Source organism: Mustelus asterias, chromosome 8, assembly GCF_964213995.1.
Source record: "Mustelus asterias chromosome 8, sMusAst1.hap1.1, whole genome shotgun sequence".
Classification (NCBI taxonomy): Eukaryota; Metazoa; Chordata; class Chondrichthyes; order Carcharhiniformes; family Triakidae; genus Mustelus; species Mustelus asterias.
Window position 1 is genome coordinate 25,885,499 of NC_135808.1, and position 24,384 is coordinate 25,909,882.

The following is a 24,384-nucleotide window of genomic DNA, read 5'->3' on the forward strand; positions in this document are numbered from 1 at the left end:
ACACTCATTGGGAGAAACCCGACAGTGCAGGAGGAGGCCATTCGGCCCATCGGGTCTGCACTGACCACAATCCCATCCAGGTCCTATCCTCATAACCCCATGCATTTATCCGAGCTAGTCCCGCTGACACTAAGGGGTAATTTAGCACGGCTAATCCACCTAACCTGCACATCTTTGGACTGTAGGGAGAATCCGGAGCACCCGGAGGAAACCCACGCAGACACGGGGAGAACATACAAACTCCACACAGTCACCCAAGCCGGGAATCAAATCCGGGTCCCTGGCATTGTGAGGCAGCAGCGATAACCACTCGCTGAGTAAAACTGTTCTTCCTCTCACCCTGCCCCACCACCCACCTGAACTCACCTGCATCCCCCTACCTCCCCAAACCTCAAATCAGCCAAGCAGGACAGGTCCTCTTTGTCATCCTGAACTAATCTTGTCATTATCTTGTACACCTCGAACAAATCTCTCCTCCATCCCCCTTCACCCCAAGGAAGGCAACACCAGTGTCCCCGCATCATCCCAGTGCCCCCGCGAGCCCCCGCGCGGCCCCGTGTGCCCCTGAGTGCCCCTGCACGGCCCCGTGTGCCCGCGCACAGCCCCGTGTGCCCCCGATTGCCCCCGCGCGGCCTCATGTTCCCCCATGTGCCCCGCGCGGCCCCAGTGCCTCCACACGGCCCCAGTGTCTTCACACAAACCTTGTGACTGAACCCCCTCACCCCAGGAGCCATCCTGATCAATCACTGCACTCTCACACAGGCTGTGTCTGTGGTGGAGGGACTGGATGTGTGTGGAAGGGGTGACAATCCAGCGGGCTGCTTTGTCCTGGATGGTGTCGAGCTTCTTGAGTGTTGGTGGAGCTGCACCCATCCAGGCAAGTGGACAGTATTCCATCACACTCCTGACTTGGGCCTTGTAGATGCTGGACAGGCTTTGGGGAGTCAGAGGGTGAGTTACTCACTGCAGTTTTCCTAGCCTCAGACCTGCTCTGGTAGCCACAATATTTATGTGGCCGGTCCAGTTCAGTGTCTGGTCAATGGTAGCCCCCAGGATATTGATAGTGGAGGATTCAACAATAGGAATGCTGTTGAATGTCAAGGGGCGATGAGTGGAAACTCTGTTGTTGGAGATGGTTACGGACCACACTGTTTCTCTCCTTGCCACTTGTCAGCCCAAGCCTGGATGTTGTCCACATCTTGCTGCATTTGGACAGGGACTGCTTCAGTATCTGAGGAGACATTAATGGTGCTAAAAATTGTGTAATCATCAGCAAACATCCTGGTCTGGTGTACACGTGACTCCAGTCCCACAGCGATGTGGTTGACTCTGAAATGGTGAGGTTGAAGCGACTTATTCTGTTCCCCAAGGGCGGTGGGGAGGGGACGGGTGGGCGGTGGTGGGGGGACGGGTGGGCGGTGGTGGGGGGTTGGGCGGGCGGCGGGGGGGGGAAACAGGTAGGGGGTGTGGGTGGGATGGGTGGGCGGTGGAGGGGGAGGGACGGGCGGCGGAGGGGAGGGGCGGGTGGTGACGGCGCGAGGGGGACGAGCGAGTGATGGCGGGGAGGGCGAGCGGGCAACGGCGGGGGGGATGGTGGATGGCGGCGGGGGGGACAGCCAGGCAGGGGGTGATGGGTGGGCAGCGGTGGGGGGAGGATGGGCGGGCAGCGGCGGGGGGGGGCGGGGCAGTGGTGGCAGGGCGGGACGGGCGGGTGGCGGCAGGGGCGACAGCGGGGTGACCGGCAGACAGCAGCGGGGGGGGGGGACCGGCGGGCGGGACCGGCAGGTGGGACGAGCGGGCGGCGGCAAGTCAGACGGGCGGGCAGCAGCAGGGGGGGCTTGCGGGCATGTGGTGGGGGGTGGGCCTTGCCAGTGACGTCCACATCCCATGAAAGAAGAAAAGAAAAGAAACGGTCAGGATAGGAACATCGCCAGCCGCCATCGCCAGCCCGCTCCCCGAGAGCAACTCCACAAAACAAACAGGTGTGTGGACTGGAGCAACTGTCTCCTCGGCAACAGAGAGCAAATACTGAATAAACAGCCAAGGCTCAGAGTCCTCAGTCCCCAGCAGTTGTTCGCAGGCTCGCAGTGACTAACCAGGTCGGGAGCTGCCAACATCCTGCAAAAATCTGTGGTGTCCGGTGTCACTGCCATCCACAATTGGACACTTCTCCCCCTCCCCCCACACCACTCACCTCCCCCCACTCACCCTCCCTCTCCCCCTCATCCTCCCCCCACTCACCCTCCCTCTCCCCCTCATCCTCCCCCTCATCCTCCCCCCTCATCCTCCCCCCACTCACCCTCCCTCTCCCCCTCATCCTCCCCCTCATCCTCCCCCCTCATCCTCCCCCCCCATGCTCCATTCCCTAACACCACTCCCCATTCCTCCTGCCACATACACCCACTCCCTGCCCCCCACTCCTCCTCCCCCCCCATTCCTCCTCCCCCCCCCCCACTCTCTCCTGTCCCACTCCCCCACTCTTTCCCCGTTCCACTCCCTCTGCTCAATGCCCTATTCCCACCCCCATTCTCCCCTCCCGTATCATCCTCTTCTGAGCATCAAGTGACAGTGAATGCCGTGTCTGGCCCGGGTGATTGGGTTTGTTCTGTCCTAACCCAACATTAAGCAGCAGAGACAGGCCACTCAGCCCAACACATCAATGCTCGCAGTTACACTCAATACAAGGCACCTCTCAAACCTCTTCATTTAACCTATCAACTGTTCCCTAGCCAAGCTCTTCCAGTCTAGTTACAACACTGGTATCTACCTGACAATGTGGAAAATTGCCCACGTATGTCCTGTACACAAGAAACAGGACAATCCCAACCCGGCCAATGACTGCACAATCAGTCCACTCCCGATCATCACTAAAGTGATGGAAGGGGTCATCGACAGTGCTATCATGCAGCACCTGCTCAGCAATAACTTGCTCCTGGCTCTCAGCATGGGTCCGCCAGGGTCACTCAGCTCCTGACCTCATTACAGCCTTGGTCCAAACATAGACGAAGCAGCTGAATTCCAGAGGTGAGGTGAGAGTCATTGTCCGTGAGGTCAAGGCCACATTTGACCAAGTGTAGCATCAAGCAGCCCGAGTGAAACTGGAATCAATGGGTATCAGGGGGCAATTGGTGTGGAGAATAAATGCCAGGCCCAGTCAGTGAGGCCCAAATCTTGAGAAAAGTAAATTTAAAAAACTATCCAGACCTTCCTCCCTCTTATCTAATCTTTCTTGTATACTTCAAATAAATCAATAAAGTTGATCAAGTATGACGTCTGTTCTGAAAAGCTTAAGATTAAAGTGTATTTATTCGTGTCGCAAGTAGTCTTACATCAACACTGCAATGAAGTTACTGTGAAAATCCCCCAGTCGCCACACTCCAGTGCCTGTTCGGGTAGGTTCTTGATGAATAAGGGGATCAGGGGTTATGGGGACAAGGCAGGAAAATGGGGATGAGAAAAATATCAGCCATGATTGAATGGGGGAGCAGACTCGATGGGCCAAGTGGCCTAATTTTGCTCCTATGTCTTATGGGTACACCGAGGGAAAATGTAGCATGCCCAATGCACCTATCGGACTGTGGGAGGAAACTGGAGCACCGAGGAAACTCACGCACACACGGGGAGAACGTGGAAACTCCACACAGACAGTGACCCAAGCCAGGAATTGAACCAGGGTGCCTATGAGGCAGCAGTACCACCATGCGTGATGACTAGTCTTATGCATAACTTCTAGTTGCTTTAGTAAAGGTTCCAATATTTCATCTATCACCAACACCATGAACAGGCGTAGACCACACAGTCCCTCATGCCTAACCTGCCATTCAATGTGATTTCAGTCTTCAACTCCATTTTCCCACCCACTCCCCAAATCCCTTCATTCCCAGAGAAGAAAAGCGTATCAAACCCGGTCTTAAATATACTCAACAATGGAGTTTCCAGCCCCTCTGAATTCCAAAGATTCACAAGACATTTATGAAGAAATGTCTCCTCATCGCAGTCTTAAATGATTGGCTCCTTATCCTGAGACCATGCTACCCCCCCGGTTTAGATGATCTGACCAGCGGATACAATCTCTCCGTGTTCCTGTCATACCCCTTCAGAATATAAATCAGAAGATTGCCCCACACTCTTCTAAACTCTTAACAGAATATAGGTGAGATTTTCTCAACCTCTCATTCTCAGAACTTGGCAGGGCACTCAATATCTTACCATCGAATCCCCACAGTGCAGAAGGAGGCCATTCGGCCCACCGAGTCTTCACCGACTCTCTGAAAGAGCATCTCACTCAGGCTCAACCCCTGTAACCCCATACCATGGCTAACCAACCTAACCTGTGCACCTTGTGACACTAAGGGACAATTTAGCATGGCCAATCCACCCAACCTCTGGAGTGCGGGAGGAAGCCGGAGCACCTGGAGAAGAGTGCAGGGAGAACGTGCAGACTCCGCACAGATAGTGACCCAAGCCGGGAATCGAACCCGGGTCCCTGGCGCCGTGAGGCAGCAGTGCTAACCACTGTGCCGTCCCTACAGAGTACATTTTGGATCGTGGTCTCCACCACTTTCACTGGCCATGCTGATTCCAAACAGTTAGATGTTTGCATCCAGGAGGCTAGCCACTCCACACGACCATGATGTCCAGTAACACAGGAGCCACACAATACTCATTAAGGGGACGGCAGTGAGGGTTAGAATCATAGAATCCTTACAGTGCAGAAGGTGGCCATTTGGCCCATCGAGTCTGCACCGCCTCCCCGACAGAGCATCTTTCCCAGGCTCACCCCACTATCCCTGCAAACCCACATATTTACTCTGCTAACCCCAATAACCTACACATCTTCGGCCACTAAGGGACAATTTAGCATGGCCAATCCATCCCTAACCTGCATATCTTTCATATCCATAGATCTCTGAAGGTTACCACTCAAGTGGATAGAGCCGTGAAGAAGGCCTATAGTGTGTTGGCGTTCATTAACAGGGGGTTTGAGTTGAAGAGCCGTGGGGTTATGCTGCAACTGTACAGGACCTTGGTGAGACCGCATTTGGAATATTGTGTGCAGTTCTGGTCACCTCACTACAAGAAGGATGTGGAGACACTGGAAAGAGTGCATAGGAAATTTACCAGGATGCTGCCTGGTTTGGAGGGTAGGTCTTATGAGGAAAGGTTGAAGGGACTTGGGCTTTTCTCTTTGGAGCGGAGGAGGTTGAGAGGAGACTTGATAGAGGTTTATAAGATGATGAGGGGGATAGATAGAGTGAACGTTCAAAGACTATTTCCTCGGGTGAATGGAGCGGTAACTAGGGGGCATATCTATAGGGTTCATGGTGGGAGATATAGGAAGGATGTCCGAGGTAGGTTCTTTACGCAGAGAGTGGTTGGGGTGTGGAATGGACTGCCTGCAGGGATAGTGGAGTCAGAAACTTTAGGAACATTTAAGAAGCTATTGGATAGGCACATGGAGTACTTCGGGATGATAGGGAGGAAATAGCTTGATCTGGGTTTCAGGCAAAGCTCGGCACAACATCGTGGGCCGAAGGGCCTGTTCTGTGCTGTACTGTTCTATGTTCTATGTTCTATCTTTGGAGTGTGGGAGGAAACCAGAGCACCCGGAGGAAACCCGAGTACAAAAATGTGCAGGTAAGGTTGATTGGCTATGCTAAATTGTCCCTTAGTGTCCGAGGATGTATAGGGTTAGAGGGATGAGCGGGGTAAATGTATGAGTTTGTGGGGATAGGGCCTGGGGTGGGATTGTTGTTGGTGCAGACTTGATGGGCCATGCAGACACGGGGAGAACGTGCAAACTCTACGCAGCCTATGACCCGAGGCTGGAGTTGAACCTGGGTCCCTGGCACTGTGAGGCAACAACGTTAACAACTGTGGCACCGTGCCTCAAAGGTGTTGCTGCCTCCCAACTTCCTATCTGCTGGGTAAGAGGTTGGGCAGCTCACTGCACAGTTCCCACCTCAGTCAAGTTCACCTGAGGCATGGACTGACTCCGTCTTCAATCTGACTGCAAAACACCTCAGCGACCGCAACTTTCCACTCTCCTAGTCACTCAGCTCTCCAGCTGATGGACATTTTTGGGCTCTGGCAACCAGCTGTCCGTCGAAATAAATACAGATCATCTGTCAAAATAATTTAATATCACGCAGTACTGTCCCCACCACTTAACTGGATTAAGGAGTTGACATTCTCACTTCTTCAAAACCGTTGGGGCTCTGGGGAGTGGAGAGATCTGTGTGTCCAGTATGTCCAGAAGGAGCAGCGCTCCGAAAGCTACCAAATAATTTGCTACCAAATAAACCTGTTGGACTTTAACCTGGTGTTGTGAGACTTCTTCCAGTATGTATAGCCAGCAGAAAAAAGAACAACTGCACATCACTTGCACCTAATACATGCAGCGGAGTGGAGGGCGCGGGGGAGGTGGGGGAGGTAGGGGGGGGTGGGTGGCAAACTACGTGTGAATGAACATCACAAAACAGTGGTGAGGCCACAACTGGAGTATTGTGCACAGTTCTGGTCACCACATTACAGGAATGAGTCTGTAATTGCTCTGGAGAGGGTGTAGGGGAGGTTTATAAGAATGTTGCCAGGGCTGGAAAAGTGTAGCGATGAGGAGAGATTGGATAGGATGGGGTTATTTTCCTTGGAAAAAGAAGGCTGAGGGGGTGACTTGATAGAGGTGCACAAAATTAGGAAGGAAAGAGATAGAGTGGACAGCATAAAATTGTTTCCCTTGGTGGAGAATTCTAGAACCAGGCGACATAGGTTTAAGATAAGTGGCAGGCAGTGTAGAGGGGACACCAGGAAGAACGTTTTTACGCAGAGGGTGGGTGTCTGAAATTCGCTGCCCGAGTTGGTGGTGGACGCAGAGACCCTAAACTCTTTTAAGAAGTACCTGGATCTGCACCGTAAGTGCAGTAAGCTGCACGGCTATGGGCTGGGTGCAGGAAGGTGGGATTAGAGCGGCATGGGGTGGCAGAGTGGTTTGCACTGCTCCCTCACAGCACCAGAGACCTGGGTTCGATTCCCAGCTCAGATCAATGGAGTCCGCACGTTCTCCCCGTGTCTGCGTGGGTTTCCTCCGGGTACTCTGGTTTCCTCCCACAGTCCGAAAGACGTGCTGGTTCAGTGCATTGGCCGTGCTAAACTCTCCCTCAGTGAACCCGAACAGGCACCGGAGTGTGGCGACTCAGGGATTTTCACAGTAACTTCATTGCTGTGTTAAAGTAAGCCACTAATAGATACACTTAAAAACTTTCACCTAAACGGGACCCTACTTTCTCACCCATTTCCACCTCCCCCATGCTCTTACCAGACTCATTTTGCCCATGGGACCCAACACCTCCTGAACTGCTGGTCACCCAACTTGTCCTGTCAGTTTGTTGAGATTGGAAAACGCTTCTTTCTCTCTCTCTCTCTCTCTTTGGGTTCTTACCCTCTATCCTTCAAATCCAGCCGAAAAGAAAAACAACCCTCGACCCCTTCCACCCTCGCAAACCACATCCTCATCCCTCACTTCCCTTCACCCCACAAAGCCCTCGAACCGCGATGTGGCATCCCTGCTTCCTGTCCACCTTTCCCGCAACTCCATGTCTGAATCCCTCCAATCAGCTTCTGCCCCCCTCAACGGTCCCTTATCGAAGTCACGAACAACATCTCATGTGACCGTGAGGTGGGTGGTGATTTTAACCTGAGGGTCACTGGACCGCAGACGAGGGGCAGGGTTGAGGAGGCCTTGAATAACCTCAGCCGGCATGGGAATTGAACTTCCGCTGTTGGTGTCGCTCTGCATCACAAACCAGCCATCCAGCCAATTGAGCTAAACCGACCACAACTCCCACCTCCCGATCCCATCCCATTCCCCCCCATTGGTCCTGCAACTTTTGCAATTCCCTCCAGCCCCACAACCCTCCGGGATCTCTGTTACGCTCCTCCAATCCTGATCGCTCCACCATTCCCGATTTTAATCATCGGCCGCCATGACTTCAGTGGTCTGGGCAACTGAGCTCTGGAATTCCCTCCCCGCCCCCACACTTTTCGGCACTTTTTTCCCTCCTTTGGGATGCTCCTTACAAGCTCAAATCTTCGACTAAGCCTTTGGTCTTCTGGTAGTTCCTCATGTGTCACAGGGTCAAATTTCTAAAAGGCCTCAAGGTGATTTATTACACGGCTACAGAAAGGCAAGCTTCATTGGCCATGTTCCCTGATGTGGGACACATTCACAAAATACATCGGCAAACCTAGCTTTCAGTGACTGATGTAAAGAATCAAGAGTAACCCTCCTCCCCCCGCCCTCCCAACAAGAGGCCATGGATCTGCGCCTCACAGGACCGAAGTATCCAAAATGGAAAATCCCAAGGGATTAGCCGGGAAGGTGTAAACCGAGACAGTGATGTGAATCTGGGGGAGAATGGGAAGGCGCTGAGTGCTTGTGGAAAGGGCTGGTGGGGTGGAGGGAGAGGGGTGGGGGGGGGCGGTGGTGGTTGGTGAGCCTCTAGCTGTATCAGGTCACTGTAATAACAAACAGGCACTGATAGCTGCCTCAAGGCTATCAGGTGACGGGGGTTATAAATACTCCTGACTTAACTCAACACTTGACCTCTGCAGCGAGTGAGAGGTTTCGTCGGAACGTCTGCCTGGAAGCTGCAGTCTGGCTTCAGGGAACGTCCAGGCAAACACTAAAACCCTTTTCTCTTCAAGCACCAGGTGGGCGGTTGGGTAAGTGACTGGCAGTGGAGTAGGGTGTGGACGATAGCTTGCCTTCACCCCACCACTGGCAGGATGCCCCAGCCAGACCCAGCCCTGTCACCCAAGGATGGGGAGGCCATGGACCCGCGGGTCAAGGAAGGAAGGAAGAAGGCTTACTGCGAGGAGCACGGCGAGGCGCTGAAGATGTACTGCACGGTGGACAGGACCCCCGCCTGCCTGCTGTGCATCGACACCGAAACGCACAGGGACCACAACTTCAACCCCATCACCGAGGCAGTTCGAAACTACAAGGTAGGCACTGGGTGCGATCGAGCGTAGATGTTATACCGCACACAAGATGGCCATTTGGCCCATCACATGCTTGCTATCCGGCAAGTGGCCTTCTAGCCCAAGCCCGCTTAGCAGCTCTGCGTCTGTATTGAATATAGAACAGTACAGCATAGGAACAGCTCTTCAGCCTACAAACATGATGCCAAATTAAACTGATTCCTTCTGCCTGCACTTGCTCCATATCCCTCGATTCCTTGCAGATTCATGTGCTTATCTAAAAGCCCCTTAAACGCCCCTGTCATATCTGCCTGCACCACCACCCCTGGCAGCTTATTCCAAAAACCTACCACTCTCTGTGTAAAAAACCTGACCCTCACATCTCCTCTGAACTTTCTCCCTCTCAGGTTAAGTGCGTGCCCCGTAGTATTAGACATTTCAACTCTGGAGTAAAGATTCTGACTGTCAACCCTATCTATGCCTCTCGTAATTTTATAGACTTCTATCAGGTCTCCCCTCAGCCTCCGTCACTTCAGAGAAGACAAGCCGAGTTTGTCCAGTCTCTCCTTATAGCTCATACACTCTGATCCAGGCAGCATCCTGGTAAACCTCTTCTGCACCTTCTCCAAAGCTCCACATTCTTCCTGTCATGTGGCGACCAGAATTTAAAGCAATACTCTAAAGTATGGCCGAACCAAAATTGTAGAAAGCTGCAACATGACATCTTGACTGTTGTACTCAATGCACCGACCAATAAAGGCAAGCATGCCATCCGTCTTATTTACCACACTCTCTATTTCGGTGGCCACTTTCAGGGAGCTATGGACTTGAAACCAAAGATCCCTCTGTACATCAATGCTGTTCAGGGTCCAGCCATTAACTGTGTATTTAACCTGTACATTTGATCTCCCAAAGTGCAGCACCTCACACTTGCCCGGATTAAACTCCATCTGCCATTTCTCCGCCCATATCTGCAGCTGATCTATATCCTACTGTATACTTTGACAATCTTCTATACTATCCACACAACTCCACCTATATTTGTGACATCTAAAAACTTACTAACCCATCCAATACAATAATATATATATATGCAGTAGGCATTCTCTCGGTACACAACCCCAGCGAGCATTCCCTCGGTACACAACCCCAGCATGCATTCCCTCGGTACACAACCCCAGGGAGCATTCCCTCGGTACACAACCCCAGCGAGCATTCCCTCGGTACACAACCCCAGCGAGCATTCCCTCGGTACACAACCCCAGCGAGCATTCCCTCGGTACACAACCCCAGCAAGCATTCCCTCGGTACACAACCCCAGCGACCATTCCCTCGGTACACAACCCCAGCGACCATTCCCCCGGTACACAACCCCAGCGACCATTCCCTCGATACACAATCCCAGCGACCATTCCCCCGGTACACAACCCCAGCGACCATTCCCCCGGTACACAACCCCAGCGACCATTCCCTCGATACACAATCCCAGCGAGCATTCCCTCGGTACACAACCCCAGCGAGCATTCCCTCGGTACACAACCCCAGCGACCATTCCCCCGGTACACAACCCCAGCGACCATTCCCCCGGTACACAACCCCAGCGACCATTCCCCCGGTACACAACCTCAGCGAGCATTCCCTCGGTACACAACCACAGCGGCATTCCCTCGGTACATAACCCCAGCGAGCATTCCCTCGGTACACAACCACAGCGGGCATTCCCTCGGTACACAACCCCAGCGAGCACTCCCTCGGTACACAACCCCAGCGACCATTCCCCCGATACACAACCCCAGCGAGCATCCCTCGGTACACAACCCCAGCGACCATTCCCTCGGTACACAACCCCAGCGAGCATCCCTCGGTACACAACCCCAGCGACCATTCCCCCGATACACAACCCCAGCGAGCATCCCTCGGTACACAACCCCAGCGACCATTCCCTCGGTACACAACCCCAGCGAGCATTCCCTCGGTACACAATCCCAGCGAGCATTCCCTCGGTACACAATCCCAGCGAGCATTCCCTCGGTACACAACCCCAGCGAGCACTCCCTCGGTACACAACCCCAGCGAGCACTCCCTCGGTACACGATTTGGATTGACTGAATTTTACTGTCCCGGCATTAATGACCAATTAGGTCAAACAGGAATTTTGCTCCAGCTATGCCCAATAACCCGCTGTATCTCGTGTCCTTATGCATGGGGTGATTCCAATTTGAGGGCATCGGTGTGAAGTCGAAAATGGTCAAACACATTGCCATCAGTTCCCCCTCAATTCTGAAGTGCCAGTTACCAGAAGATGGCATTGGGAAACTGTTCATGTGACAGAGGCAGGACGCAAAAAAGGCAGAACTGTGATTTAATTTAACAATCCTAACTTTTAAATATATCGGCCGTTCCATCACTGTGGCTGGCTCTGAATCTTGGAATTCACTCCCTAACAATGGTGTGGGTGTACCTGCACCACATGGATTGCAAGGGATCGAGATGGCAGCTCATCACCGCCTTCTCAAGGGGCAATTAAGGATAGGCAATGGGCAATAAATGCCAGTGATGCCCACACCTCAGTAGTTGTTAAAAAGAATCTTTACTTGTGTTCACAGAACGAACTGAGATTCTCTCTAAACGCACTCAAGGACAGGAAGGCCGTGTTCACTGGGATTATGAAGAAACAAGAACACAAGATTGCAGCTCTCAAGGTGTGTTTCCAATACCGCTTCCCCCAATTAGATTCAAAAGAGCTGAGAGGTCATCAAAATAAAGGATGTTTGTGCTGGGCAATGAAAATAACTATCAAACACTCCCAGGACAGGTACAGCACGGGGTTAGATACAGAGTAAAACTCCCTCTACACTGTCCCCATCAAACACTCCCAGGACAGGTACAGCACGGGGTTAGATACAGAGTAAAGCTCCCTCTACACTGTCCCCATCAAACACTCCCAGGACAGGTACAGCACGGGGTTAGACACAGTAAAGCTCCCTCTACACTGTCCACATCAAACACTCCCGGGACAGGTACAGCACGGGGTTAGATACAGAGTAAAGCTCCCTCTACACTGTCCCCATCAAACACTCCCAGGACAGGTACAGCACGGGGTTAGATACAGAGTAAAGCTCCCTCCACACTGTCCCCATCAAACACTCCCAGGACAGGTACAGCACGGGGTTAGATACAGAGTAAAGCTCCCTCCACACTGTCCCCATCAAACACTCCCAGGACAGGTACAGCACGGGGTTAGATACAGAGTAAAGCTCCCTCTACACTGTCCCCATCAAACACTCCCAGGACAGGTACAGCACGGGGTTAGATACAGAGTAAAGCTCCCTCTACACTGTCCCCATCAAACACTCCCAGTGTAGATGTGGTGCTGAAGAGGAAAGGAGTGCATTGAACCTCATGTCTTGAGCTTGTCATCTTGATCCTGCAGACTGACCAATACTTCTTACTCTCCACCATCCTGGCTCACATCCTGTTCTAGCAGGCTGACTGATTCACCCACTACCCTGCCATCTTGACCAAGACTGACAACTGAACACCAAAGTGGAAGAGGTTTGCACGCCATGCTCACATTGACACTGCGATAACTGTGTATTTTATTTTAAATAGTTTAGGCAGGAAGGGATCTCCATCTCAGTGATCTGTTCAAAATTTGTACCTATGTCCAAGATTTCCACATCAAGATTTGAAAGGTCAGGTTCTGACCTTCATGGCCATGCAGTCCCAGAGGTGGAAGCTCAGCGTCTGACCCATGACACTGTGTGCTCCCAGAGGTGAAAGGTCAGAGTGTGACACATGACACCACACACTGCCTAGTTCCAGAGGTAAAAGGTCAGTGTCTGACCCATAACACCACCTAGTTCCAGAGGTAAAAGATCAGTGTCTGACCCATGACACCACCCTGTCCCAGAGGTGAAAGATCAATGTCTGGTCCATGACGCCACCCAGTCCCACAGGTGAAAGGTCAGTGTCTGGTCCATGATGCCACCTAGTTCCAGAGGTAAAAGGTCAGTGTCTGACCCATAACACCACCTAGTTCCAGAGGTAAAAGATCAGTGTCTTGTCCATGACGCCACCCAGTCCCACAGGTGAAAGGTCAGTGTCTGGTCCATGACGCCACCCTGTCCACATTTTTATTCCTGCAGGATATGATTGAGGATCTGACGTGCCACGTTGCGGAGGAGTTTACAAGTATGCACCGGTTCCTGGATGAGAGGGAGCGAGTCCTGAGGATGGAGCTGGCCGAGCAGACGAGCGGCCTGCTGCTGCCCTTGGAAGAAAACCTGCGAGGTATCCAGCGGGCCCTGATCTCTATACAGAAGGACATCATCTACTGCCAGGCCGCTGCCAATCAGCACGACAGCCTACAGTTCCTACAGGTAGCAGCAGGCCGGGGAGGAGGAGGGGGGGGGGGGGGGGGGGGGGGGCGCTAACACTGGCCACAGGAACTCCCATCAGCCACCACCCCAGCCCCACTCAGCCTGTCTTAGGCCAGCGGGGGAGGGCGGGGGGGGGGGGGGGGGGGGAGAGGTGTGCTGAGTGGGATTGCTCCTCAGTATCTTAAGAAAGCAATTGGGGCAGCACGGCTGGCACAGTGGCGAGTGCTGCTGCCTCACAGCGCCAGGGACCCGGGTTCGATTCCCAGCTCGGGTCACTGTCTGTGTGGAGTTTGCACATTCTCCCCATGTCTGTGTGGGTTTCCTCCGCATGCTCCGGTTTCCTCCCACAGTCCAAAAGACTCGTGGATTGGCCATGATAAGTGAATCCGAGTGTCAGTGGGGTTAAAAGGGTAAGATGTGGGGTTACAGGGGTGGGATTGTGGTCGGTGCAGATTCGATGGGCCAAATGGTCTCCTTCTGCACTGTAGGGATTCTATGATAAACAAAAATGCTCAATACACACGGTTTTTTGACACCCCCTTGGTGATTTTCTCACATGGTTTCCTGCAGCAGCGTCTTGGGGCTGAATTCTTAGTCTCTGCTCGAGAGCTGCCTTGTTCTGAGGCTTTATTTCAGGAGTAGAACAGAAAATTCCAGTTGGCCTCTCGGCCCCGAAAGGCATCAGGGATCATATCCTTTCTGGCAGTTCCCTCTCCGCAATGGCGCCAAGGAATGTTTAACAATAGCTTAAACTTAAAACATCGTCAAATTGAGAGAGAGACATGTGTGAGCTCGATAAAGGTGGGGAGGGGGAGGGGGGGAGTCCATCTTGGGAAGCTCACACTCTCCCTTACCCGAGAGGCCATCACCTGCTTTTAGAGGGCTGAATGGCCTTCTAACCACCCTGTGGGCAACCCGCCTCTACCACCCTCTCAGGCAGCGCATTCCAGACTGTTACCACCCTCTGGGTAAAAAAGTTTTTCCTCACATCCCCCCCTCAACCTCCTGCCCCTCACCTTGAACCTATGTCCCCTTTGTGACTGACCCTTCAACGAAGGGGAACAGCTGCTCCCTATCCATTCAGTCCATGTCCCTCAATCTTATACACCTCGATCAGGTCACCCCCTCAGTCTTCTCCATTCCAACGTAAACAACACAAACTTACGTAACCTCTCTTAAATGTTCCATCCCAGGCAGCATCCTGGTGAATCTCCTCTGCACTCTCTCCAGTGCAATCACTTCCTTTCTATAATGTTGATGCGCGTTATCAAACACGAGGCTAGATGCTCGGGAAATAAAGGCTTTTATTTACTGTAATGAAGCAGCCAATAATTATATACACGATCCCAGACTGAGGGGTCCCAGCCAGAGCAGGGACCTTTATACCTCTCCCAGGAGGCGGAGCCCGACTGGGATGTACCACAACACTACAGTACAAAGGTGTAACAACCCCACCCTAACCCCAACAGCAACAAGTAGCACAACCCAACAGTAACATATGTCCATCCTTGTAGTACTGGCCAGACCCTGGCTCAGTACTATCCAGTGGGAACCAACGATGGTTCACCACAAATGTCATGACGAGAACTGCACACAGTACTCTAACTGTGGCCTCACCAAAGTTCTACACAACTCCAACATGACTTCCTTGCTTTTGTAATCTGTAGAACTTATAGATCTTAGAATCCTACAGTGCAGGAGGACATTTGGCCCATCGAGTCTGCACCAAACACAACCCCACCCATAACCCCATGCATTTACCCTAGCTACTCCCCCTGACACTAAGGGGCAACTTAGTACTGCCAATCCACCTAACCCACACATCTTTGGAGTGTGGGAGGAAACCAGAGCATCTGGAGGAAACCCACGCAGACACGGGGAGAATGTGCAAACTCCACACAGACAGTGACCCAAACCTGGAATCGAACCCGGGTCCCTGGCGCTGCGAGACTGCAGTGCTAACCACTGTGCCATCGTGCCTCCCACCTCAATGCCTCGATTGATAAAGGCAAGTGCCCCATATGCCTTTATCACCACTCCACTAACATGCCCTTCCGCCTTCAGAGATCTGTGGACAAACACATCAAGGTCCCTTCGTCCCACAGAACTTCCTAGTTCTCGACTGAGGACTTCTTCACTGAGCACTTTCTTGTCAAATTACTCCTTTGTACCGTTACGCGAAAGAATTGAACCTGGTCAGATTGTTTACCTGTTTTACACACGGCCCTGCTGGGTTTCCATGGTACCGACAGAGATGGAAGATCAGCCATGACATATTGAATGGCGAGTGGAGCAGGCTCGAAGGGCCGAATGGCCTACTCCTGCTCCTAGTTTGTATGAGATAGAGAATCAAAGCGGGCTTGTACAACATGGGTCACCAGTCCGATCGTGTTAACTTCACAATGGAAAGTATAGGCTAAAATGAACCCTCGAAATTCTCTCTCTCTGCTCAGTAAAAAACCAGACCTGTCCATGTGTCTTGCTTGGTAAGTTCCTCTCTGGTTTGAATAACTTCTCCTAAACTCCCCAACGGTAGAAGCTATCTTATCTTTAAGCCCTGTTTTCAATTTCTTCCAATTGGCAGTCAGCGTTCTTCAAAAGTACACAGTCTTCCTCAAGATCTGCCGTTCCCGTCAATGTTCAGCCCAGAAGTGTTTGGGTCAAGTTTCCATAGTCTTTTGCTCAGTTGGTGTCCCAATACCAACATCCATTTGTCACTGGAATTCCAAGATTGTTTCTCCAAACCCCACCCTGCTGATTTTTCAGTAAGAATCTGGAATTAAAAATCTACTGATGACCATGAAACCATTGTCGATTGGTTCATGAATCTGGTTCTCTAATGTCCTTTAGGGTGTGGTGTTTGCACTTTCTCCCCGTGTCTGCGTGGGTTTCCGCCGGGTGCTCCGGTTTCTTCTCACAATCCAAAGATGTGCGGGTTAGGTTATTGGCCGTGCTAAATTGCCGCTTCATGTCAGGCTAGTTGGGTCAATATGTGGGGCGACAGGAATGGGGGCTGGGTGGAATTATGGTTGATACAGGATCGATGGGCTGAATGGCCTCCTTCTGCACTGTAGGGATTCTATGACTCAATGAAAGAAATCTGCCGTCCTTACCCGGTCTGGGCCTACACGTGATTCCAGACCCCCAGCAATGTGGTTGACTCTTAAATGCCCTCCGGGATGGGCAATAAATGCTGGCCCAGCCAGCGACGCCCACATCCCAGGAACCAATGAAAAGATCCACACTGGCTCCTAGTTGTACAACTCAATTATTAAACTTCTCATTCTATTTTTCCTCCCAAAATTCCCCCTCCCACACCTCGTCTCCGTAATCTCCTCCAGCTGGGATACCCTATGGTAGACAGAGGGCTAAGAAGCAGGAGTAGGCCTTCAAACCTACTCCACCTTTCAATAAAGTCACGGCTGATCTGGTTGGGTGTCTCAGTTCCACTTTTCAAAAACCTGCTCATCAAAAACCTGTCGAACGCAATTCTTGGATAGTTTCGATGGGCTAACCCCACTACTCGCTGGGAAAACAAATTCCACAGACAAATCGTCCTTTGAGAAAAAATACTATTCTCCTCATCCTCCTCTTAAATGGTAAACCTCATATTCTCAAACCGTGCCCCCTAGTTCTGGTCTCTACCACGAGTGCAAACATCTTAATGGTGTCCCCATGCCTGAAAGAGCGTCAGAAGGAGATTTGATACTTACAGTCAAAAGGGAATTGGATAAATAGTTGAAAAGAACACAATTTGCACGGCTCTGGAGCGAGAGGAAGGGAGTGAGATTCATTTGATGCTTCTTTCAAAGACTCTTCAGCTATAAAGAGAAAAGCAGTAGACTTAGAGGGTTTTCTGCGCTGCAGTGCCTGCTGGGATAGTCTGACATCCATAGCTGTTCATTATTTCCCCCACTCCCTGACTACACAAAGAGTGACTAAAATCCTGTCATTAGCTGTGCTGTGAAACAGAAAGGCAAACACAGTGGAAAACAAACTCCCAAAAGCCGCTACATCATCGACAAGTTGCAAGTCAGGAGTGCAATGGAACACTCTCCACTTCATAGAATCATAGGATCCCTACAGTGCAGGAGGAGACCATTTGACCCATCAAGTCTGCACCAACTGCAATCCCACCCAGGCCCTATTCCCATAGCTCCTCATATTTACCCGGCCAATCCCCCTGACATTAGGGTTAATTTAGGATGGCCAATCCATCTAACCCAAACATCTTTGGACTGTGGAAGGAAACCGGAGTGCCCGGAGGAAACCCAGGCAGACATGGGAAGAATGTGCAGACTTGGCACAGACAAACCCGAGGCTGGAATTGAAGCCAGGTCCCTGGCACTGTGAGGTAGCAGTGCTAACCACTGTGCCACCGTGCCCGATCCTGTGCCGGAGTGGTTATTATATTTGGAGGTATGATATTGAACACTAATAAAGACCATAAGGCCAGTGATAGTAAACTAATGGAACAGTTTATTCTACATCTAAGTCCTAGCACAGTCAACATAAGACTGCCCCAGGCAAGCTCAACCCAAAGCTGGGACCTGACCCGTTCTCTCAAAGAGGCTGTACCCTCTAACCTATTCATGCAAAAGGGCTTTCATTTAGAAAGGCATCATGTGGCGGCACAGGCTTGGTGGGCTGAAGGGCCTGTTCCTGTGCTGTAATGTTCTTTGTTCTTTGTTTTCTTTCCCAGTGCGAGCTCACTGTAAGGCTTCAGAATTCACCCAGGGGAGGGGTTTCTGTTTTCGCTCCCATGTGGAGCAGAGAGGAGGGGTGTGATGGGTACTGAGTTCAGTGCGGTGGGAACTGTGAGGTTTAAACAAAACCCTACCTTTTCACAAGGCCTCAAAGAGCTGTCCTTAAAGCCATATCCACCAATAGAAAAACAGGAGTCAGGATTTAATGGAACATCGTAGCTGTTCAGTATCGAGATCTGCGGCAGCCATTTTGCTGCTTCCGAGTTCACATCATGACCCCAAAATCTCACCCCACTGGTGTTGATGGCGGTGGGGGAGTGGTGGTGGGGGAGGATTGGTGGGGGGGGTAAAGGGGCAGGGATGAGGGGATGGGGGCAGTGGCGGTTGCAGCCCAGGCCCTTGCCAAGGCCCAGAGTTTCAGTGATTCAATTTCCATGAGTTAACTGCCACGACCATTTAACATTTGTTCTTCTATCTTTCTTTTGTTTTAAAAAAAAAGGAGATCAACTGGCTGAGGGAGAGGTATGTATACAATCCACTCGCCTGCTGTTCATCGCATTTCTTAGAATCACGTTGTCGCGTATGAGGAGGCCCTTCAGCCCATCAGGCTTGCCCCTGCTAGTTGAAAGAATGAGCCATCCCGTGCCAAGGTTAACAGATTCCATTTCCCCATGATTTTCCCCTTGCTGCCACTGATAGAAGGGCGGAACTGTAGCACAGTGGTTAGCACTGCTGCCTCACAGTGCCAGGGACCCGGGTTCAATTCCCGGCTTGGATCACTGTCTGTGTGGAGTCTGCACGTTCTCCCCGTATCTGCGTGGGTTTCCTACGGGTGCTCTGGTTTCCTCAAACAGTCCGAGAGACGTGCTGGCTAGATGTATTGGCCATGCTAAATTCCCCCTCAGTATTACCCGAACAGGCGCCGGAGTGTGGCACGAGGGGATTTTCACAGTAACTTCATTACAGTGTTAATGTAAGCCGACTTGTGATACTAATAAAAAAAAACTTAAATAAATAAATAGATCACTGCATGTCTTAACAACCACCTGCATGGACCCCCCCACCCCACCCCACCCCAAACAACCCCCCCTCCCCTCACTCAGATCTGTTGTCACTGGTTCCATACCCTCCAGTCACCCTCTTACTTTCTGTACTCTTACTGTGCACAGGCCCCACGAGGAGATTCAACACCCGTCCGTGCTCTCAGCAAAGCTGTGCGTGGGCCTATTCAAAGGCCCTCTCCAGTACCGGGTGTGGAAGGAGATGAGGAACAGCATCGTCCCAGGTAAAGAATTCAAACGGCGGAGAGAGAGAAAAAAAAATTAAATTAAATTCTGCAGCTGCTGACAATCTGAGACAAATTGTGAGTGGGATGATTCATTCCTTTAACTTCACATTCGTCTGTCCTGAGTTTCCTGTCTCCTGTTTCCATCCAGGCACTTTCTGGGAATTAAATTTCGCGAACCGGTTACTATTTATAGGCAGAAATTGGGGGTGCGGCTCAGTGGCACAGTGGTTAGCTCTGCTACCTCATAGCGCGCCAGGGACCCGGGTTCACTTCCCGGCTTGGGTCACTGTCTGTGTGGAGTTTACACGTTTCTGTGTGGGTTTCCTCCGGGTGCTCCAGTTTCCTTCCACAGTCCAAAGATGTGCAGGTTAGGTGGATTGGCCATAGTGATTTACCCCTTAGTGTCAGGGGGATTAGGAGGGTAAATACGTGGGGATAGGGTGTCTGTGGGGTTGTGGTCGGTGCGGGCTCAATGGACCGAATGGCCTCCTTCTGCACTGTCGGGATTCTATGTACCGTTCAGGAGTCACGCCAGGGAACGCACAAGTCTTCAAACCCAGGATAGAATTAATCTCCTTGGAATACGCACCCTCAACAAAATAGAGGATCGAGAAACTCAAACGCAAATGTTTTTAGGGCATCAGGGTTACAAGTTCAGGGCAGGTAGGGAGACGATGGCCTAGTGGTATTATCGCTAGACTATTAGTCCAGAAACTCAGTTAATGTTCTGGGGACCCAGGTTCGAATCCCGCCACAGCAGCTGGTGGAATTTGTATTAAACTAGAAGAAAATCTGGAGTTCAGAATCTACTGATAAAACCATTGTCCATAAAACCCATCTGGTTCACTAGAATCACAGAATCCCTCTAGTGCAGAAGGAGGCCATTCGGCCCATCGAGCCTGCACTGACAACAATCCCACCCAGACCCTATCCCAGTAACCCCCACGCATTTACTCTGCTAGTCCCCCAAACACTAAGGGGCAATTTAGCACGACCCATCCACCGAACCCGCACATCTTTGGACTGTGGGTGGAAATCGGAGCACCCGGAGGAAACCCAGGCAGACACAGAGACAACGTGCAAACTCCACACAGACAGTCACCCGAGGCCAGAATTGAACCCGGGTCCCTGGCGCTGTGAAACAGCACTGTGCCATCATGCCAGCCTTCTAAGAGGGAAGGAAATCTGCCATCCTTACCGGGTCTGGCCTACATGTGACTCCAGAGACACAGCAATGTGGTTGACTTTCAATTGCCCTCGAGCAACTAGGGATGGGCAATAAATGCTGACCAGCCAGCGATGTCCTGTGAATGAATAAAAAAAAGTGCAGTTAAGGGTCAGAATAACAGAGGGGCTGAACGGCCTCCTCCTGCTCCTGTGCTGCTTGAGGCTCTGACTCCAGGCGATTAAGATTTTCGATTGGCTTAATAGGCTTCCTCTCTTTGTTGCAGTCCCCACACCCCTGACCCTTGACCCGGACACCGCCAACCCCTGGCTCGCCCTGCTGGAGGACATGACCAGCGTCGGGGTCAACGAGAGCTGGCAAGAGGTCGCCGATGACCCGCGGAGGTTCGACTCCTCACCCTGCGTCCTGGCCTGCCAGGGGTTCGAGGCGGGCAAGCACTACTGGGAGGTGGAGGTGCGGGGCAAGACGGAGTGGGTGGTGGGGGTGGCACGAGAGTCGGCCCAGCGGAAGGGGGACATCACCCTGTCGCCACAGGACGGCTACTGGGCCGTGTGGCTGAGGAATGGCAGCAACTACCGTGCCCTGACCTCACCCCCCACCCGCCTGGCCCCGACCTCCCAACCTGGCAAACTGGGCGTTTACCTGGACTATGAGGGGGGTCAGGTGTCCTTCTACGATGCCGACCTGATGTCCCACCTCTACACCTTCACCACCAACTTCGCCGAGAAACTTTACCCGTTCTTCAGCCCAGGGCTGCGGGACGGACGGAGGAATTCAGCCCCAGTCACCATCTGTCAGCCCAAACTCTAGGCCAAGGGGCGACCTGGGCACATGATCCATCTCGAAAGGTCGCTGAGGGGTCGGCCAATGGGAAGGAAAAAGGACTTGACCGTGCAACCACACCTTCCCACGCCTCAGAACATCCCAAAGTGCCAACGCCACGTCACCACTGTTGCCATGTGAGGGAAAAGTGTGGCCAATTTCTGCACAGGAAGTTCCCACAACATGGCGCCAGCATCCATTTGCATTTGAGCGTCGGCATTTCAAGAATTACGTCTACGCAGAGCCTTTCATGATGCTTTCCCCAACCAGTCCCTTCCCGAAGTGTAATCACGGTCGTGAGGGAGGAAACTCCACTTTCAGATTGTGCAGAGTAAGATCCCACAGCAGCAACATCAGCGTCTGCTTTTGTTCCATTGACATCGGTGAAAGAATCGCATTGATACAGAGCCTTTCCGTGACGTCCGGAAGTGCTTTCCCAACCAATGATGTCCTTCTTTGAAAATGCAGTCACAGATCAATGTGTGCACAGCAAGATCCCAAAATCAGCAACAAAGCCACGATAAGATAGCCTGGGAGGGTGGCTTTGTGTTGATGCTGGTTGAGGGATAAGCACTGACTAGGTCACCCGGGAGTACTCTCCTGCCCTTCCAAATGGCACCCACGGGTGTCTGAGTGTGTCACTGTCGGCGCACCTATGACTGTGCAGCACACCCTCAGTACTGCACAGAATGGATTTTCTATGACTCGAATCCAGAACTTTCTGCCTCTGGGATGGGAGTGCCACCCTCAGTGCAACAGCTGCCGTTCTGCATGACCACCCAGTTTTGTAGTTTAGTGATAGACTCAGAATCCCTACGTTACAGAAGGAAGCCATTCAGCCCATTGAACCTGCACTGACTCTCTCTGACATATACCTTACCCAGGCCCTTTCCCACACACCCTATCCCCGTAACCCCACACATTTCCCAAGGCTACACCCCTGAACCTGCGCATCTTGGGACACTAAGGGGCAATTTAGCATGGCCAATCCACCTAACCTGCACATCGTTGGAGTGTGGGAGGAACCCAGAGCACCCGGAGGAAACCCACACAGGCACGGGAGGATGTGCAAGTAACTCGGCAGCACAGTGATTAGCACTGCTGCCTCACAGCGCCAAAGATCCGGGTTCGATTCCCGGCTTGGGTCACTGTCTGTGCGGAGTCTGCACGTTCTCCCCTTGTCTGCGTGGGTTTCCTCCGGGTGCTCCGGTTTCCTCCCACAGTCCGAAAGACGTGCTGGTCAGATGGATTGACCATACTAAATTCTCCCTCAGTGTACCCAAACAGGTGCTGGAATGTGGCAACTAGAGGTTTTTCACAGGAACTTCATTGCAGTTTTAATGTAAGCCGACTTGTGAAACCAATACATTTTTAAAATATTTAAACAGGGTTTCTGAAAGGATTATCAGTGTCACATTTAAGGCTTGTAGTTTGAACAATGTTTACCAGACAATTGTCACTGAAATCCGTTTTGTGAAATATATCTGCAAAGTTTTGTACTCTGGCTTTCAGTGCTGTTGTTTGTGGTGATCTGATAATTAAACAGGGACATTGTTGAGTAATTGTGTGTCTGGCTGTCATCTTGTATGAAGTTAAGGGAAAGAAAGACCTTACATTGATATAGCACCTGTCACATCCTCAGCCCATGGTTCTTCACAGCTGACAGAGTAACCCTGGAAGCGTTTTGCAATGTCAGAATTGTGGCAGCCACCTGCCCGCACAGCAAGTTCCCACTTACATCAGGGAGATAAATGACAGTATTTATGGTGTAGTAAATGGAGGTAATCCATCGTGGCTCCAACAAGAAACAATTTATTAATAATATACTATACATACAGGATAGGGTGTCTGACAGAACTATACACAGGTCAAATCTCTTCCCCTCCCTGGTTCCAACTGAGGATCCTCCCCATCCCAGGACATGCGTTCTCACTCCCCCGCTGCCTCTCCATTGGGTGCGGCCCAATCTTGTAACCCACAAATGATCATCCCCTTAAAAGGGACCACATTACCACGCATTTATTGCCTATCCCTAATTGCCCCTTGTGAAGGTGGTAGTGAGCTGCCTTCTTGAGCCGCTGCAGTCCCTGACGCGTAGGTATACCCACAGTGCTGTTAGAGAGAGTGTTCCAGGATTTTGACCCAGCGACAGTGAAGGAACTGATATATTTCCAAGTCAGGATGGTGAGTGACTTGCAGGGGACCTCCAGGTGGTGGTGTTCTCAGGTATCTGCTGTCGTTATCCTTCCAGATAGACAAATGTCAAATAACATGTACAAATATCTGCAAATTAACAGCAGGGGTAGGCCATTCAGCCCCCTCCAGCCTGCAAAGGTAGAGGCCACGTTGTGCTTATGTGCTCCTTGGTCAAGTTGGCCAATTAATCCCACTCCAATTCCCCCCCCCCCCCCCCCCACCCCACTCTTTCCCACATTCCAACACGTTTCCGCTTTGAGGATTTATCTAATTACCTTTCAAAAGTTAATCTGCTTTCCCTGCCCTTTTGGATTGCACATCCCAGATCACAAACACTCTGTTTAAACAAACAATTCTCCTCATCTTCTCTCTGTCTCTGTTGTCAATTGTCTGCAATCTTCAACATCCTGGACATCACCATTGACCAGGAACAGAACTGGACTAGCCATATAAATACTGGCTACAAAAGCAGAGGCCAGGAAAACTGCAGTGAGTAACTCACCTCCCGACTCCCCAAAGCCTGTCCACCATCTACAAGGCACAAGTCAGGAGTGTGATCGAATGCTCTCCATTTGCCTGGATGGGTGCAGCTCCAACAACACTCAAGAAGTTTGACACCATCCCGGACAAAGCAGCCCCGCTTGATAGGCATCGCATTCACCACCTTCAGTCTCCACCACCGACGCGCAATGGCAGCCATGTGAACCATCTACAAGATGCACTGCAGGAAACCACTAAGGCTCCTTCGGCAGCACCTTCCAAACTCACAACCATTTCCATCTAGAAGGACAAGAACAGCAGATACCTGGGAACGCCACCACCTGG

At 51.7% G+C, this 24,384-nt stretch overlaps 1 protein-coding gene across 1 annotated transcript; it reads left to right on the top strand.

Moving 5' to 3' along the window:
- Positions 1-8,631: 8,631 nt before the first annotated feature.
- LOC144497860 (zinc-binding protein A33-like) lies at positions 8,632-22,506 on the top strand. Its single transcript, XM_078219299.1, has 6 exons — positions 8,632-9,003; positions 11,586-11,681; positions 13,128-13,361; positions 18,567-18,589; positions 19,237-19,352; positions 20,807-22,506. Exons 1-6 carry the CDS (start codon positions 8,785-8,787, stop codon positions 21,349-21,351), a joined length of 1,233 nt encoding a protein of 410 aa, XP_078075425.1. The 5' UTR covers positions 8,632-8,784; the 3' UTR covers positions 21,352-22,506.
- The last annotated feature ends 1,878 nt before the right edge of the window (positions 22,507-24,384 follow it).

Coding starts and splice junctions, on each gene's coding strand:
- LOC144497860 (XM_078219299.1), top strand. CDS start 8,785: ATGCCCCAGCCAGACCCAGCCCTGTCACCCAAGGATGGGGAGGCCATG. Junction 11,682..13,127: donor ACAAGATTGCAGCTCTCAAG/GTGTGTTTCCAA, acceptor TTATTCCTGCAG/GATATGATTGAGGATCTGAC. Junction 13,362..18,566: donor ACAGCCTACAGTTCCTACAG/GTAGCAGCAGGC, acceptor TTAAAAAAAAAG/GAGATCAACTGGCTGAGGGA.